General features: G+C 31.8%; 1 protein-coding gene across 4 annotated transcripts in view; it reads right to left on the reverse strand.

Moving 5' to 3' along the window:
* LOC125680938 (mucin-5AC-like) overlaps positions 1–16,730 on the reverse strand; it is a 36,749-nt gene that overhangs the window by 16,479 nt on the left and 3,540 nt on the right. Inside the window, exon 1 of one of the 4 annotated variants that reach the window (XM_048920767.2) lies at positions 15,563–16,722. The exons of 2 other annotated variants lie outside the window; for them this stretch is intronic. In XM_048920767.2, the coding sequence (XP_048776724.2) occupies positions 15,563–15,614 (52 nt within the window). In that variant the 5' untranslated portion in view covers positions 15,615–16,722. Of the gene's footprint in view, positions 1–8,243; positions 9,133–15,562; positions 16,723–16,730 lie in introns of those variants that run through there. One more of the 4 variants, XM_048920766.2, reaches the window with a different exon arrangement.

Consider the following 16,730-nt stretch of genomic DNA (forward strand, 5'->3'; position numbering starts at 1 on the left):
ATATAAGAAAATATGAATTTCTCATTTTTCAAAATTAATGAGGGGATGAACTGCAATGCCAGCATGAAGCATCACAGTTCATTTTCAAAAATGGTGAATTTTTTTTCGTAAGGTCATAAGCGATGCTTCGGACATTTTTCTAATATTATATTTTCCCCTCCTCTATATGAAAAGTTCTTGTGTATGATTTCTGAAATAGGTTTAAATTTTATGTTGCAGTAACATTATCATACTTCATAAATCTGCCCGGTTAGCTCAGTGGATATATAGATCACCAAACTACTAATGCAAGGGTCCCGGGTTAGATTTCTGATTGATCCAAAGATTTGTCTCCCTTCTTTGCTACAAATGTCTCAGGGAAACAAACAATCAATCAATCTTAGATGCAATAACTTAGCAATGTCCATGTACATACAACCAAAGAGCTGACTTTACATTTTCACTTGCCACAACCAGGAACTATCTGAATATGCAAACTCTAAAACAAACCTGGTGATATAAGCCAGGTTTTTTTTTGTAGAAACAATATCACAAAAAATTATATATTACTGAAAAACGTTGCAGATGTCCTTAAATTAAAAATTGATAAGATGGGCAAAAAAAAAATTGATAAGACAGCATGATTCACAACAAAGGGTGAACAAATTGTCAAAAAGGAACCATTAAAATACTAGCACACAGTCATTGAAGTAAAAAGACATATATGCAGTCCAATTTACATATGATATTAATGCACCCTGTCATTTCATGTAGCAATGATAACACTATAAAGGTGGTTATTTACGTATGGGGGAAATTTCCACTCATTTTGCGGTCATGTAATGTCCTCCATGGGTATAGTTATAAATATTGGATATAATATGTATCATATTCAGCTACCATGTATTTTCCCCCCATGGCGTGATGCGAAATGTTGAACATGGAAAAATGCATACTTAACCCCAACGTAATTTTTTACTTTTACTGTCTGCAGAAAAGTTAGCTCAATAGACCCACCAGCTACTTACAAAATGAAATTGCAAATATTCGAACAAATCAATAAAATGATTTTAAAAACAGGAATATAGAATATTAAAGGTTTATAACTACTTGTATGTATAATTTACTCTTTATCTATAAATACTTAGGGAAGAAGACTGACATTCTGATTAAGGCACAGGCACGGTCCCTTGGTACCCTGTGTTCGGGGACAACATTTTACACTAATGATTCACTTTACAACCCATATAGCATCCTTGTTATACAGTGCATTTTCAATCTGTATTGTTATGAGCCAATTCCAGACCAATGTCAATGTAGAAATCCTTAACATGTGTATATGGTATACATGTGTATGTAGTGTCATGTACCTAAAATGTTTAATTGTTAAAATTGTATATGCTCCCTGAAGGCCCTTGATTGGTGAATAAAAGGTGAAGATCATGAACAGTGATCAATTTCATAATTAATAAATATCATATACAAAATACACTCATATTTGGAGTTTATATTGCATTTAAATTAGATGAACATAATTAAACTTAAACCACTTAAATTCAGCTTTGGTTTTTTTTAAGATACTGTGTAAGTTATATTACAACTACCGGTAGCCATTTTTGTACCAAGTGTAGAAAAGTTAGCCATATGCATTTTCTTCATCCTATGTGGTGATTAAGCTACAAACAATACCATTAGAGACAGCTGGAGCTTCACGCCAGGATTAGTTACATATATACATTGTTCCAATTGCTGTATGTGGTGTATGAAGAGCTACATGTTATTTATCAATAAGCCATTTCTTGTCATTGTCATTGTGCCTGGTGTATAAAAGCCAGCTTACATACAAGTTCTTCAATTGATAATTACATTAAGCTGTTAGATGAAAGGGGATTTTATCTACAAGGGGCATCAAAAGATGATGCTTAATTACTAGATGGGCAAAAATAGCATGAATTTTTAAATACTTTCTGACCAACATCCTGCTTTTTGTTGGAAAACAGGTGATAATCCCAAGTTAAACTTTCAATTAAATTTCCTGAGCGTGTCTGTTTCCTGCCCCTTGCATAAGTCTGTCCACACCCTACCAGGTTTTCAATGAACTCATGTTTATTTCTTGGGGGGTGTTTTTTCTTCTTGCTATTCAGGGTACCTCCTTTAATTCACACTTCCTGTCATTTTCGCACGCATGCAACAAAGAAAATGCAAAACCTATCAAATCTCAATATTTATGTTGTCCACGCATTTCATAGACGAATATGTTAAATAGCAAATAGACTCAAATAACAGTTTGTTTGGAGGCAAATAGGAGGAAGCCCTTTGGCAAGTTTGTGTTCCTTGAAGGGTGCACTCCATGTGGTGATGGGAGCACCAGCTGGGGTAATTTGCCAAACAGACAGAAAAAAACAGAGACTTTAAAGATTTCAATTAAGAAAATTGTTACACAGCTAATTCACAACTAATAAATGTAAATTATCTCCATAGGAGTGTGTTGTGTGGTTTTGAGATTTTGTTTTGTTATTATCTATTTGGTGTAAAGTACCACATAGTGTTTGATAATTTGTACATTTGTTGCTTAACCTGGCCTCTGTTGTGTCCACACAAATTTTGAGGTCTATAACACTATCATAAAATTGTGTCACTGAGGATCCTTATGTGTTGTTACAAAATTGAAAAAATAATATCTCAATATAGTAGATTATAGAAAACATACATTCTTAAAGGTCACTTTAAAAATGATGAACTGTATGGGAGTAGAATATAAAGATCTTTTCAAAGAATCTTACCCCGGGTATCCAGTTGTAGAAAATTGATTCGTCCATTTTGACTAGGGTAATGGTATTTGTATGCATCCATTTCATATGTTCATTCAAACATTTGCTCTGCATAATTTGGAATCTTGATGACACAAGTCAGACATGAACCATACAATAGTTCATAAAGATGAAAATTATTTAGCACTATGGTCTACAAATCCATCAATATTCTTAGCCCTTGTCAAAATTAAGTCATCACTCTCAATACTAACCCATACAGTGGTCATTTTTGATAGACCTTGATAGATCAAAGCAGTTTTCCCTAGACCATAAAAACTTAATCTATACTCCTATCAGCCATTAAAAAGTACACTACAATGCAGAATCTGCAATTACACAATTCATCATTCAAGCCCTGCAGTCAAAAAGTATGGTCAGCCCATAGATCATTTATCTTGATAGTCAAAATTCCCTAAGCCCTGTAGTTAACATAAATCCCAACACTTTGTGATATCATCTTTGAGACAAAAGGTGGATTTGAACACATATTCTTACACACTCAGATCCAGTTATCTAAACCTTACCCAACAGGACCCGGGAATTAAACCCAGTAATTAAAAGATCGTCTTCAAAGTCTTGTTATCTTCCATACTTTTAATCCATTTCACAGTATCTCGAACACATTGAAATATAAAAGCGGGAGTACAGTTACAGAGTTGTAGGTATCAGCAGACTCAGCTCCTGATAACATTGAACTCTGAGAGCAGGACAGCTACAGCCTCAGTTTAGACTAGTCTTGCATTGATTTGGGGCCATCTGCTCTCTCCAATATTATACAGTCACGAGGGACTTCTCTGATGGAGTAACTTCATTGTTTAATCTTTTGAACTGATTTCAACAAATATCCCCCATCATTTAAAGTTATGAAGTGGTAATTTTTGCATAATTTTCTAGCCTATTGAAGATAACTTTTGCATCATTACACATTTCTTTGACCCAATGTTTTTCTGAAAGCCTTTCAAAATGAATCATTTTTTCTGCAATTGATTTTAAAGGCCTTTGTTAAGATGAAAGTAAATCTGATTTTAAAACTCAAGAGATTTATTTAAAAATCAATAAGTGAACACAAAGAGAGTTGTATTTAAAATTATTTGAATAAGGCATGAACACTGAACAATCCATCAGGTCGCATGGCAGACATCAGTAGCCACGCTACTTGACTAATTACCCCATTTCAGGTATCAAAGTCAGGTGAATTTTTGGGGGGGAGAAAATACGACACATTATGGATTGGAGGAATGAAATCAAAGAAACATTTCAGAGAAGAAAAATAAATCCTTGGCATTTGAGATTAACATGCATTTATCTTCAGAAAGTGGAATGGAATGCATTAAAATGAGATTAAGTCCTATAAACTTGATAATTTTCTGATTAATTTGCCTCATTAAAGTGCTCAGTTAATGAGAAGTACTGATGACAAATCACAGCCTCCCCCTATTTCATCACATGCTCCCTTCTGTTCTCCCTCTTTATTTCATGATGAAATGACTGTCATGCCTATTGTCCTTATCAAGATAATTACCAGTAGTTATCTAGAGAAGCTTTCACAGGAACAGACCTGTGACACAAGGAGGGCAGGTGAAAATGACACTGCAGCTGCATAAATCAGACTCTTCCAATTGTCTCAGGGAAACCAGAGTTCCAATTCCTTGACAAATCGGGAGAAAGGTGATTTCTAATGACACCATTTTCCTCCTAATCTAATCAATTTTTTCATTTGATTCATGGACTATAGATTCATGGACTAAACAGTGGTCTGTAAATTTCATAGCAATTCATTTAACTATATTGTTTTCATTTTCCCAACAATAATAAGATTTGTTAAAAAAGAAAAAAAAATTCAAGATACTTTGACCTTTAATCTAAAATACTGTGCATCATTAAGAGGTAGATTGTCGTCTTTTATAAGAATAAGCAGAATTCTTGCATTGTAAATTTTGATTTACATTCTTTACGAGACAATGCTACTCGTGAAATGTGTAGTCATCATACTGAAAATGCTGTAATTTTTTTCTTTGAAAGTGTAGTTTTTAGAACATAGAAATTACGGGGATCAATGTAATGTAACTGTGAGTTCTCTATCATTATGAAGTAATCATTTCTAAATGGAGATTTTAAAAGACAATGTTAATTTTGGAAACCAAAATGTTTTGAACATCACTTCTATAGGAAGTATAATCATGCCTGATTTTTCCTATTGAATTAGTACCCCTCCTCCATTTTTATTTGATCATTATTCTTTTTCTTCCTATTACACCCTCTATTCCCCCCCCCCCCCCCTCAACTTCTCTGTGCTTCAACCCACGGTACAATGTATACATGAAGTAATGATCTCAAAACTCCCTGTATTATTTTTGTACTTTTTGTGTTAAATTTTTTCACTTAATATATATATTTTTAGTCTCCTTCCAGCTGATGTCTACATAATGATAAATTGATAAAAATGTTCCCAGCTTGCTGTGTAATCTATTATGATTTACATGATAAAATATTGTTTAAAGTATTCATTTAGCTGACTGAAATCATTTTGTAGTTCTCATTTAAAAAAACCTTCCATTGTATTATAATAAATATAAATAAATAATATTTACTTTTAAAGTCGCACATACATAACAACAATGAACATTAGCTATATACTAGCTATTTTACCGATTTCCACCAATGTTGACGCTAGGGGGTCATTTTGTGGGAGGAAACTGGATTATCCGGAGGAAACCCACGTGTCTGAGTGAACGACCACCATACCCTCTCACACACAACCATCGTTGACCACGGGGAACGAACTCAGGTTGCAGCGGTGAGAAGCAAGAGCGTTAACCACTATGCTACCTGGACATCTTCATTGAACCCTTACATTTCCTTGACACTGAGATCATAACATATGAAAATTAATTAATATAGACCTTGTGTAATTCATTATTTTCAATATTAGATATTATCCTGGACCTCAGGCCCTTGCCAGTTGTAATGGATTCATTAATAAATTCTGCCATACTGCCAGTTTAACAGGAGTATGTGGGTACTGACCCATGTAATCATAACTAACCTTGGGAACAGGTATACAGGTATAAAAAGCAGGGTATTTTTATCAGATTTGACAGAAATTTAACTTTATATATAGTACAAAAAAAAAAAAGAAAAAAAAAAAAGGATTTGACAATTACTAAATATGTTAACAACTGACACATTTTTCATTTCCCTTTTGACAATGCACATCACTGAACAGTTTTTTATTAGCTGTGCTTTGAATTCATTACAATGGTTATTAGCTTTATTTTCGGGTTTAAAAAATTCGTCTAACAAGAACCTGTTGCCTTTTTGTGGCAGATTGACGTGACATCTTGTGTCAAAATGTTCAGGTGAGAATATCTACACCTGGAAAGATTTGCAGGTTTCTCTGACCATGACAGTATTGTACCTTCATGGTGGTTTAGTGTCAGTAATGTGTCAATCATCTTTACATTTACACAACAGGATTTCTTGAGATTTCAGGAGGTATATTTCCTAATCAGGAGAGAGAAAGAGAGAGAGAGAGAGTTGTAATTATCATTAAAATCTGGAATAGAACATTCATTGGACTGCCGACATCTTAATAAATATCTTGAACTGAGGGGGAGATTCTGAATTGTGTAAATATAATTCATTCATATGAAATACCTCTCTGATATAATATAATCAAATTTGTTTTTAATTACCTTAATTAAAGTTACTTTTTTTTAATGGTGAAAACGCTCTATAAATGTCTATATCCCCCTACAGAGGGACTGTGAACTACTGGCCAGCCCTCATAATTACCATTGAGCCTAAATAATCCTTGAACAATACAATGGATAATCTTTTAAACCACTAAAATAACAACTAGATTATGGTGTGATCATCTGATAACATCTTTTTATCTTTAACAATGAGACATGCAATTTTATAGAGTATTCTCCCTTTGATCTGCACTCTCCTTCAGGTCAAGCTTGTGAAGTTTGACATGTTTAGTGTGAAGAAACATCCAAAAGCATGCCATCAAATGAAAACATCTTGAGGATATATGAAAAAAATCAAAAAAGGTGTGATTATCTGAAACATATTTTTCTTATGTAATTTATGATCAAAGATGTAATTTAAAATGTTATTTCAATCCAAAGAAATGCAAGGTATATTATTTGTATGTTAAATTAAGTGTTCTTGTCCCATTAAAGCATGCAATATATATCACACACACATTTTGTGTATGAATTATATTTATTGTAATAGTCAGCTCCAACATTAAGCCTCCACGCAAAATGCATGTCATCATTGAATCCTTTTGAAATTGCAAGTAATTGAAGATTCACAATGTCACTACACTAAACAATTACTTTCTTACTCCAATGAAATTTACAGTAAAAACAAAATCACTTGTTCTATAGGTGTAGAACAACATTGATTGTTCCATAAACAAGTCAAAATCTTTACTCAATGTGAAAACTGTCATATACTTCAAGCACAATCTGTCAACTAACCTAAGTATTTCAGTGGCAGTTAGCTGTTCAGAACACAAAATCCGTGGAAACTGTCAAACCAATTGATTTAAAACAAGAACTGTACAATTACCAAGAGTTTATAGCTAAAGTCTTTCATAAATTTTCTGCGGTTTCTGTTATATGTATATTGACAGCTACAAAAAGTGCTATAAGGCCTGTATCTAACTTTGATGGATTGAGTAACTGTTCGATAACATGACAGATCTGAAATTGATGGGTCTTGTCACAGTGCGATATTCAATATTACAAATTAATACAACATCATCCATATGCAATTTCGGTGGCAAATTTTCTTATTATTTCTTTAATATAAGTAAATAAATGTCAGAGGAATTATAAGATTTCCTGTTGGACTGGGACTAACTGTTAAGTTTTTAATTTTAATTTTAATTACAAAAATGACAAAATACACACTTTGTGGGTTACTGTTAGTGAAACCACTTGTATATCTCATACAGTTCCAAAACCACTCAACCTACATGTCACTGAAATGTTAAACTAATTAAAAACAGCTCCTTCTTGGACACCCATGGTGTCAGCTAATTGATACACATATTGTTAGATGGAACCTCAGGTACTTTGGTATAGTTACTATGGTAGCACAATCATGAAGAAATTCTAGGGTATCTTATATCACAAACACTTCATTATCTCAAATTGCCAAGGATTCCGTCGATGTATCAATAGAAATTTCTTGTTTTAGATTACTTGTCATCCGTTTGAAATCATGATTCCGTATTATAAAAATTTAATGCTTTTACAATGATTAAAAATCTGTCTAGAAAAGGAGATTTCAATCAGCTAGTTGTTGAAGATTTGGAAATTAAAGACCAAAAAATGCATAATTATCTCATTTTCTTGATATAATTACAATTTTATCATCGGTACCTTTATTCTATTTTCACACTAACTGAATGATTTTTATTTAAAAACTTACGATTCTGATTCTTTTCATCTTTATCCATTGTAGATTTGCAGCTAGTGACCAACATTGCTCTGAATAAATTAACCAATACACTGATCCAGCCTCTCCACCATCACTTTAAAACTTCACAGGGGGCTCGGAGCTATGTCAGGGATGATTTCATTAATGCAGCCGATAATTCAATGACTAATTCTTAGATAGATAATTCAGTTTGATTACTACATCACCAGACCATCTTCAGATGCTTTAATTCAATTGGTTACTTATCAACATCACATCACAGTGTAAATTTCACACCTCCTCTGGCAGCTTCTGGTCCATTTCAGTAAATTAGTTCCAAATGGCCAGAGAAACCAAGAGTCTTAAATGAGATTCACAAATCCAATGACTGTCAAAATCAGAGGCACTTCTTCTCAAAAAATTCCACACAAGTCCTTTTAATGATTAAACATTGTCTAGACTTCACTAAAGTATTAAAAGTGATTAGCTGATTACTATACTGCCTAAGTACTATTTTTCAATGTTGACAGCTCAAGTTATCTTCACTTTCTAATTTCTGATAGGGATTACAAAGCATTGTTTATGGCAGTCAAGGTCACATGACTATACATCACCTGTCTATAAAGGTGTTTCATGCATGAGTGATTTTACAGGAGCAAGGAAGAAAAATAGAATATCAAGGAAACAAAAATCCCTCCATCGACAAAAATCAATAATTCTAGAAATGGGAAATTAGTGTTGAAATTTCATCGGCCTAATAGCGCAGATGTTTGATACCGATAAAGACGAGCTATTGTACAAACAACAATTTGAAACTTACAAAACCCAGGCTTATTCCAGTCTTGTTACAATTGATTTTTCTGAAATATGAAAATGCTTTACCTACACCACATCCTTTACTAACCTTATACGTCAACATTTTTACTTCAGAAAAGTCTTATGATCTGTTTAGATTCTGAATACATTTTTAAAACAAGATTACAATTAAATTAAAATGAATACCTAAAATTATCCAATATATATATATACATATATATACAAACTGTATATATAGAAATATATATACAAACTGTATATATAGAAATATATATATGGCATATTATAAACATACATATTTGCATGTCTTCATTTTATGTGGCGTTTTACAGATATTGCATTTGTATAAATATGTTTATAATGTACGATTCCAATGAGCTACAATTACATGTATAATGCTCAAAGCTGATAAAGAATTTGATTAAAATGACTTGTATTTTATTTTTACTTACCAAAAATACAATTAAAATCCGCTATTCATGAAATGCACAGTACTCTTCTTGATAGTCTTTCCAGTACTTCATATATTTAAGAAATGAATTTCGACTTTGCAATTATGAGGGCATGAACAGTGATGCTTTACAATCTCATGTATGCTGGCGTGAAGCATTGCTGTTCATACCCTCATGTATTTTCAAAACTGAAATTTATTTTTTATATTTACATTTTTCTGTCAGAATTTCCCCACTCATTACAATAATCTGACTGTATTTCTCAAGATTCATCCACACATTGTTCACAATTTCAAGAGGAAATGGCAATCATACTTTACATGGTAAAGATATCGAAGGTAAAAACATTGGAAATGTAAATAAGTTGACAAATTATTATCAATTATTATATATGTTGTAATTTCTCATTTTTGCATGTATCAATATGTGGACATCACCTTTCATCTTAAAAAGGAGTAGGCTCAACCTCCTAACTGCCTTAATCTTTATAATATTTTTAATTTACATATAATGAAATATTGTTTATCAATACATACAAAACAGTTTGATGTGTTTATGAATTGATGACCATCAGTATTTTGTATTCAATTAATTTTTTTAAATTTGTAATTTTTTAATTTCATGCATACATTTTTCATTTAATAATGCTTACATGCTTAATTACACATTTTTATTTTGAAAATGAATGCACAAGGAACAAGCTTACATCCATAAAATTTGTGTCAAACAACACTTCTGACATTTTGACCAATTAATCTTTCACAAATTTTATCAAACTTACTGACATTCAAATAAAATTTCATTTGAAATTGTTCTTCTGGAAGTATCCAATCTGTAGAACAGATTGTTTTATTTTCATTTGACATTTTTAAAATTGTGCTACAGTGATTATCTTGTGTGACATAACCAGGGGTTAGAATTTTATGCTCACCCAGCTTGATCTTATGTGCTCCTGATGGTCCCCGAGGAGGGAAAAATGTGGGATTTTATTTTCATCCAAAATAAAATTATACCTTTTTTACATTTATTGCATAATTAAAATTTTTTATTGTAAGTTTACAACCATCAAAATACTCTCCTTGGTTTATTTCTTTAAACATTTAATTACAGGACATTAACAATTTCATGGCATAAAAATTAAGGTGTCTCATGCAGACAGGAAGTTTAAAGACAGAAGTCAATGAGCAACATCAGACACAGCTGAGGGTGATTGCTGTGATTAACCTTCTCAGGTTATCTACATTCTGTGAAGTTTGCAATAACACAAAATATTAAGTCCTTAACCTCATACAAGTTTTACAACAAAGCCCTGAGACTTCTTGAGACTGTATTAAAGTTAAAACCTAAACTAAACTTTTACTTTTTCTTACTTTTCAAACAGAAATAAAAAAGAAAATCTCTATTAATATTATTACAAATTTCAAAACTTTACTATTTTGAAAATATTTTCCTCTCTCCTACAATTTTTGCATTTTGAGCCTTCATTTTGCCCTTTCTCCTACAATTTTTGATAATTTCTTGTTGCGATCTATGATTGTCTAAGTGAAGGAAAATTTGAAATTGATTATCAATTGGCTGTGTCCCTGTAAAAGGCTGTTACAATGTTTCCATCGTAAGGTCCCTTTGGTTACTTTTATGTCAGTTGCACATGAAGTCAACTTTTGCTCTTCAAATTTGCACGCACTCTGTACATTGTAGGTGTTTTTGTACAAACAGAAATTTTTATACATTTACTGCAATAAAAACAATTTTTGTGATAGTTGCTAAATAACACCTCCCAATATGCTGCAATTGTCTCTGAACCATAGCAAATAGGAAAACCTTGAATGATGTCAACACCAGATACAGCTCACATGATGGAGAATCAAAATGCAACTTCTGGCATGTTTTGAAGTTTATTATGGACACTTTTAATTGTTCAAGTGCATGATGTATAAGGGTGTCATACTTCGATTGGTTTTTTTTCATCACATCTCTCGCTTGGTATTACCCTCATGGTAATTCAATGTAGGAGTTTATCAGACATTTTATCATGTTGATTAATATTTAATTCATTTTTCAGGGAAATGTAAGTCCATATCTGATGTGTTCTGATATCTAGCTACATTAGCAACACAATAGTAACAGCCAGCAAGTTTGGCACCCAGTGCTAAAAGGTTGAGTCAAAGCCTAAAACAGCTTTATTTTTTCTTTGAAATTGTGGAAATTGGGGAATTTATCAAGTGGTAAATGGTACCTTTCCCCTTTTGACAATAAACATTTAACCTAAAATTAACTGCAATAGAATATATTGTACTAATAAGGCTTTACTGTTACACAAAGTATAACTTGTAATTTTGCCATAATTGGATGAGGAGACGGCATGATTTCAAATGCTTCTGTTGATAACGGGCATAACTCTTGCCAATCACAATGAATTTATTTGAATAAAATATGTATGGTATGTTATTAGAAACAACCCATTTCATGGTTGCGTATAATCAAACTATTTTCTTGATACTGACAACACCCTACTTCAAATTTAATTAATTGTATTATTGTCAAGGGTGATGATTTTTTTTAAAAGTTTCAAACATAGTTTGTACATGACTGTTGTTATAGTAATTTAACCTTCTTTAATTTACATGCAAGTTAAGATATATATCATTATGCTTCCCTTTTTTTCCTTCCTACAATATTCAATACATTCTTCTGTGTAATTACTTTTTAGTCTTCTTCAAACTTTTCACATATAACTCCATATATTCAGAAAAATAATATGCTTAATTGTGGATTCGAACACGGGGTAGCTCGCTTGCTAAACAGGCACACTATAGCCAAAGCAGCTCCTCACTATTTGTAGTTTACCATTTAAACAAATATAACTGTTGCAGGGAAAATTTGTCCAGATATTTGATTAATGTTGAAATGATTAGCATCCATTTTTGATGGTTATGCTCCAATCAAACTAATCAATACTGAATTTGAAATATCCGCATCACTCAACATTAGGAGTGCATTTGGAATGATCACCCTTTGCTCCTTTAATTATATATTAAATATTTATCTTGACATTTCATGTTACTCATCCAGATTTAGCCTAGAAACACTTTTTAAAAAATTATATACAAACTCATATTGTTAAAGAAGATTAGGAAGTATTTTCCTTTCCAATAATGAGAAAAAAAATTGTAATTCAGATGTCAGTGATGAGCATCTAAGATCAAGTGTTGGTATCAAGAATAAAGTAAGAATATTTTCTAACTAATTATTAAGGAGGTATGCTACACCAGATAAATTTAATATGGATGAAAAGTGGAGGATATATACGACAATATTTTGAAATTGAAAACTTTCATATTTACTTTATTTATTCAAAAAATGCAATTTTAGTAGAAAGCAATCTGAAAAAAATTGAAAAACCCTGCTGGACTCGAACCCCCGATATACACTTCAGCAGTTGACAAGCTATCCTACTCAGCTAGGCGATAAATTTTTTAATGAATAGAAATATACTTTCATCCATGTTTTAAAAGGAAGTCAGCCATTCTGACGATGTAGAGTACCTCCTTAAAGGACAGACTATTTCTTTGCAAGATATTAAAGAACAAAAGATTTTAGAAATGTCACAGCTACCCCAAATGAAATATGGTCCTCTACTGCAATAATTTGAAAGAGGATTGTGAATTATTATGTAAGTATTGTAAGTTATTCATAGCTAACCCATTTTCTCAACAATTAAGTTAACTGGAAATTGGACTCCACTTTCATTACAAATTGGCAAATTTGCATGCATAATTGTATCATAGGAATATTTTAATATACATGTATTACTTATGTTCTAGTGTAAGTGAGTTTGCCATAAATTATCAATTGATAACACTGATAAAACTTCATTATGTGATTACAATGCACATTTCGTGTTCTGTTTTGGTCAAATAATTGGTTGAAGTCATATTATATCAAAGATAATACTTGTCAATCTATATACCCAGGTATGCCAGGAGAAAACTAGAAGAATTTTCAAAATGTATTAATTACAAATTTTTTAAAACGGTTTGACTTTTGAGAACTTTCTCCTCTCACGTCCAAAAGATCTCAGAATTCTGTTTTCTAAATACAAAACAACCATTCACCAATTGAAGTTAGACAATGATTTAACTTAGGTAGCTCCACCCTCATGTGACTTATGTGATTGATAGTTGAAAGTGGAAAAAATGCATTAATTTCCACTTAATATAGTTTGATTTTATTAAGAACCAAAAAAAGTGTATGTTGCTAACTTTTTTTTTAAAGAAGTCGGACATACAAAACAGACATAATCTACAGGTCAACATCAGAAAAACCCACATTTTTGTAAAAATCAGAATTTAAAAAAAAGAAGATAAAATCTTGACAGTTTTTTAATGTCAACAGTTTGAAAAAACTGTTAATTCATAAATATGTATAAATTAATTGTGAATCTTGTATGATAGACCTACCAGTACAGGAGTTATTGCCCTTGACAGCATTTTTTAAAGTATCTATGGAAAATGTAACTTTTTCACTATCAATAGTTTACCCAAATTTTTTCATTTTATCCAGTAAATAAAATCCCTCCGAAAGATTTATTTCTATCATACGCAATTTAAAATTCAATAAAGATTTTGTAAAAACTGAGGCTCTATCTACCGTATTATAGACAGAAATCTAAGAATATGTAGATTGTGTACAAAAATATTGGCGACAAGTTTAATTATGTTTTGGAATTACCTTACTAAAGAAAAAAATTATTGCATAGTAAATGTTGTTTAATCATCGTTGATAAATCATAGAATATACTGTTTTCAACTAAGTCGATCTGTAACACTGCAGAAAACTATCTACATTTCTAAAAAGGATATTTAACCAGAAGTTATATGTTCTTCAGATATTTATATAATCTTTTACCTTTCCTTCTATTATTCTATTAATATCACTACTTACAATTCTAACTTATAATATCATTGATATGTTTCTTTCCTTAATATGACATCCTGACAAAATCTTTATATATATTGCATAACTGTAACATCACGTATCATTTTTCCGGTGTTCTTTTACCTGGTAATGAAATGTATCTTAATTGTCTATCTCATAAAAATTTACCAGAAGGAAAAATTTAAGAATAAGAGCACCTGTGAAAAAAATAAGTGATAGGTAAAATGAAATTTTAAATCCCTTCCATATGATTAACAGATCACCTGTCCCTAATTAAGCCATGTGCAAAACCTCTACCCTTAATGACTATACAGAATCCACAATTAGTTCCCATTTCATCTATGGTTATGACAATATAATCAATATTTGACCAGTGGTGAATATGAAAAATATTAACCTGGACTACCATATGCTAGGTTCATCCTCCTGTGAAGTCATAGATTTTTGCAATTTCATTAAAATTTGTGCATGATAGATTATATATATTTTGGGGGAATTTCATTCACTAGGTATAAAAAAGGTAAATAATTTGATATTGAAAAGGTATACATTTTCTATGAGTAATTGTCTATACTATAAAAAAAAGTAGTCAAGGGCAATAACTCCTACACTGATATTTCTCTATATTGTATGTCTAATAATAAAAAATTACAAAAGAAGTGGTTGTAGTCTGGGCAAAGTTTGGGAATCAATATATAACATAATGCAAAATTCTGTCATAAATATATATGTTATATATGATATAAATGTAATATAAATATGATATAAACGTGATATAAATATGATATAGCTAACTCTATATATTTTCCCTTGTGATCCAAATTATTTCACTCAGTTAACTTCTTTAAATACAAATGGAGCTCAAACAATTTTTTATACTGTTATACTAACCATCAAATTCTAGTCATTAAAACATTCAATGTTAAAGCTTTAAACACCTTGCAATTACATTCAACAGTTTAAGTTACCATTCAATGATTTTACACTAATTACGATAAAGTAGTATCATTCTAAGCGAAAATTACCTTACTGGTTCTATAGTTCTGGAGAGCCCATAGAGAGGGGAGGAAATAAAAAAGAATAAGATGGCCTACCTGTCCAAGGCTGAGACATAGTTTTACTTACGAATCCCAGTGGAATGCAAGCAGAATGCTGAATTTTTCTGGTGTTTCCTCATATAAAGTTGGGTCTCATCATTAAAGTCTCCAAATCATCTCCCAAAACTTCAAAGAGAGTATCTCTTGAAAATCTAAACAAGCAGTGTGTGATAAATAAACTAGTAAGTGTGGTCATGTGATTTCATTTTTTGGACATCTAAGCTGGACTACAGCTATAGATCAATTGTATATAACCACCACTTAAATGATTTAATTGCCCCCTCCCTGAGTTGCTATTGTCAGACTATGATAAAGGTGATTATCTGATTAAAGAGGCATCAATAATTCAATTAATTAGAGCAGCACTCACCTGCATGTGGCCTAGAATCTTTTAAAATTTCACACTGTCTTTACTAAAGCAAGGTACCATACTATTTCCCTGACTGTTCATAATTAACATTGTTAAAAGATCAAAGGTACACCAGATGGAAAGTTTAATGGAGGAAGTGTGAATTAGAAATTTAAAGTCTCACCCAGTACAGTACAATTCAACATATGTTTACACAATGTATACAAGAAGAGCAAATATAAGTAAATTTTAAACCAAATTTCAATTTGATAATTAAAAAAAAGTGCATGGTCAATCTCATAGGTCCTATAAAGAATGCAAAATCAAGAACAGACAAAAACACAGACTCCTGGTAACACCAGAGTGGGGTCAGGTGAATAGGAGGAGTATTCAGTATCCCCTGTGAACCAGTCACACCCCTCCTCCCATGAGCTCTCCATTTTGGTGAGGTTAACAAAGTCAAATCAGTATCTAAAAAATGGCATTACAATAATTGGTATGAATTACATCAAGGCAACATTCGACCTTATGACATGCTGTATTTGAAATTATCATCATTATGACATCTCTCCGTCTGATGGACAAAGAATCAGGAGGATTGATAAATTTAAAACAATAGCCCGTCTGTTGTACTGGTAAAAATAAATCGTGCTTGTTCCATGAAAATACAAGACCCTTCATTCATAATAGTCAAGTTTAATATTCAATTTTGAATAATTATTCATTCCAGTATAGGGCCCAAAAGGGCATAATACTGGACATATATGATATAACAGGGTGAAAATGCAACGGACCAGACCAGGATTCGAACCCGGGTCCCTGAATTCTCTAGTCAGGTGCTCTACCA

Source organism: Ostrea edulis, chromosome 2 (assembly GCF_947568905.1).
Source record: "Ostrea edulis chromosome 2, xbOstEdul1.1, whole genome shotgun sequence".
Classification (NCBI taxonomy): domain Eukaryota; kingdom Metazoa; phylum Mollusca; class Bivalvia; order Ostreida; family Ostreidae; genus Ostrea; species Ostrea edulis.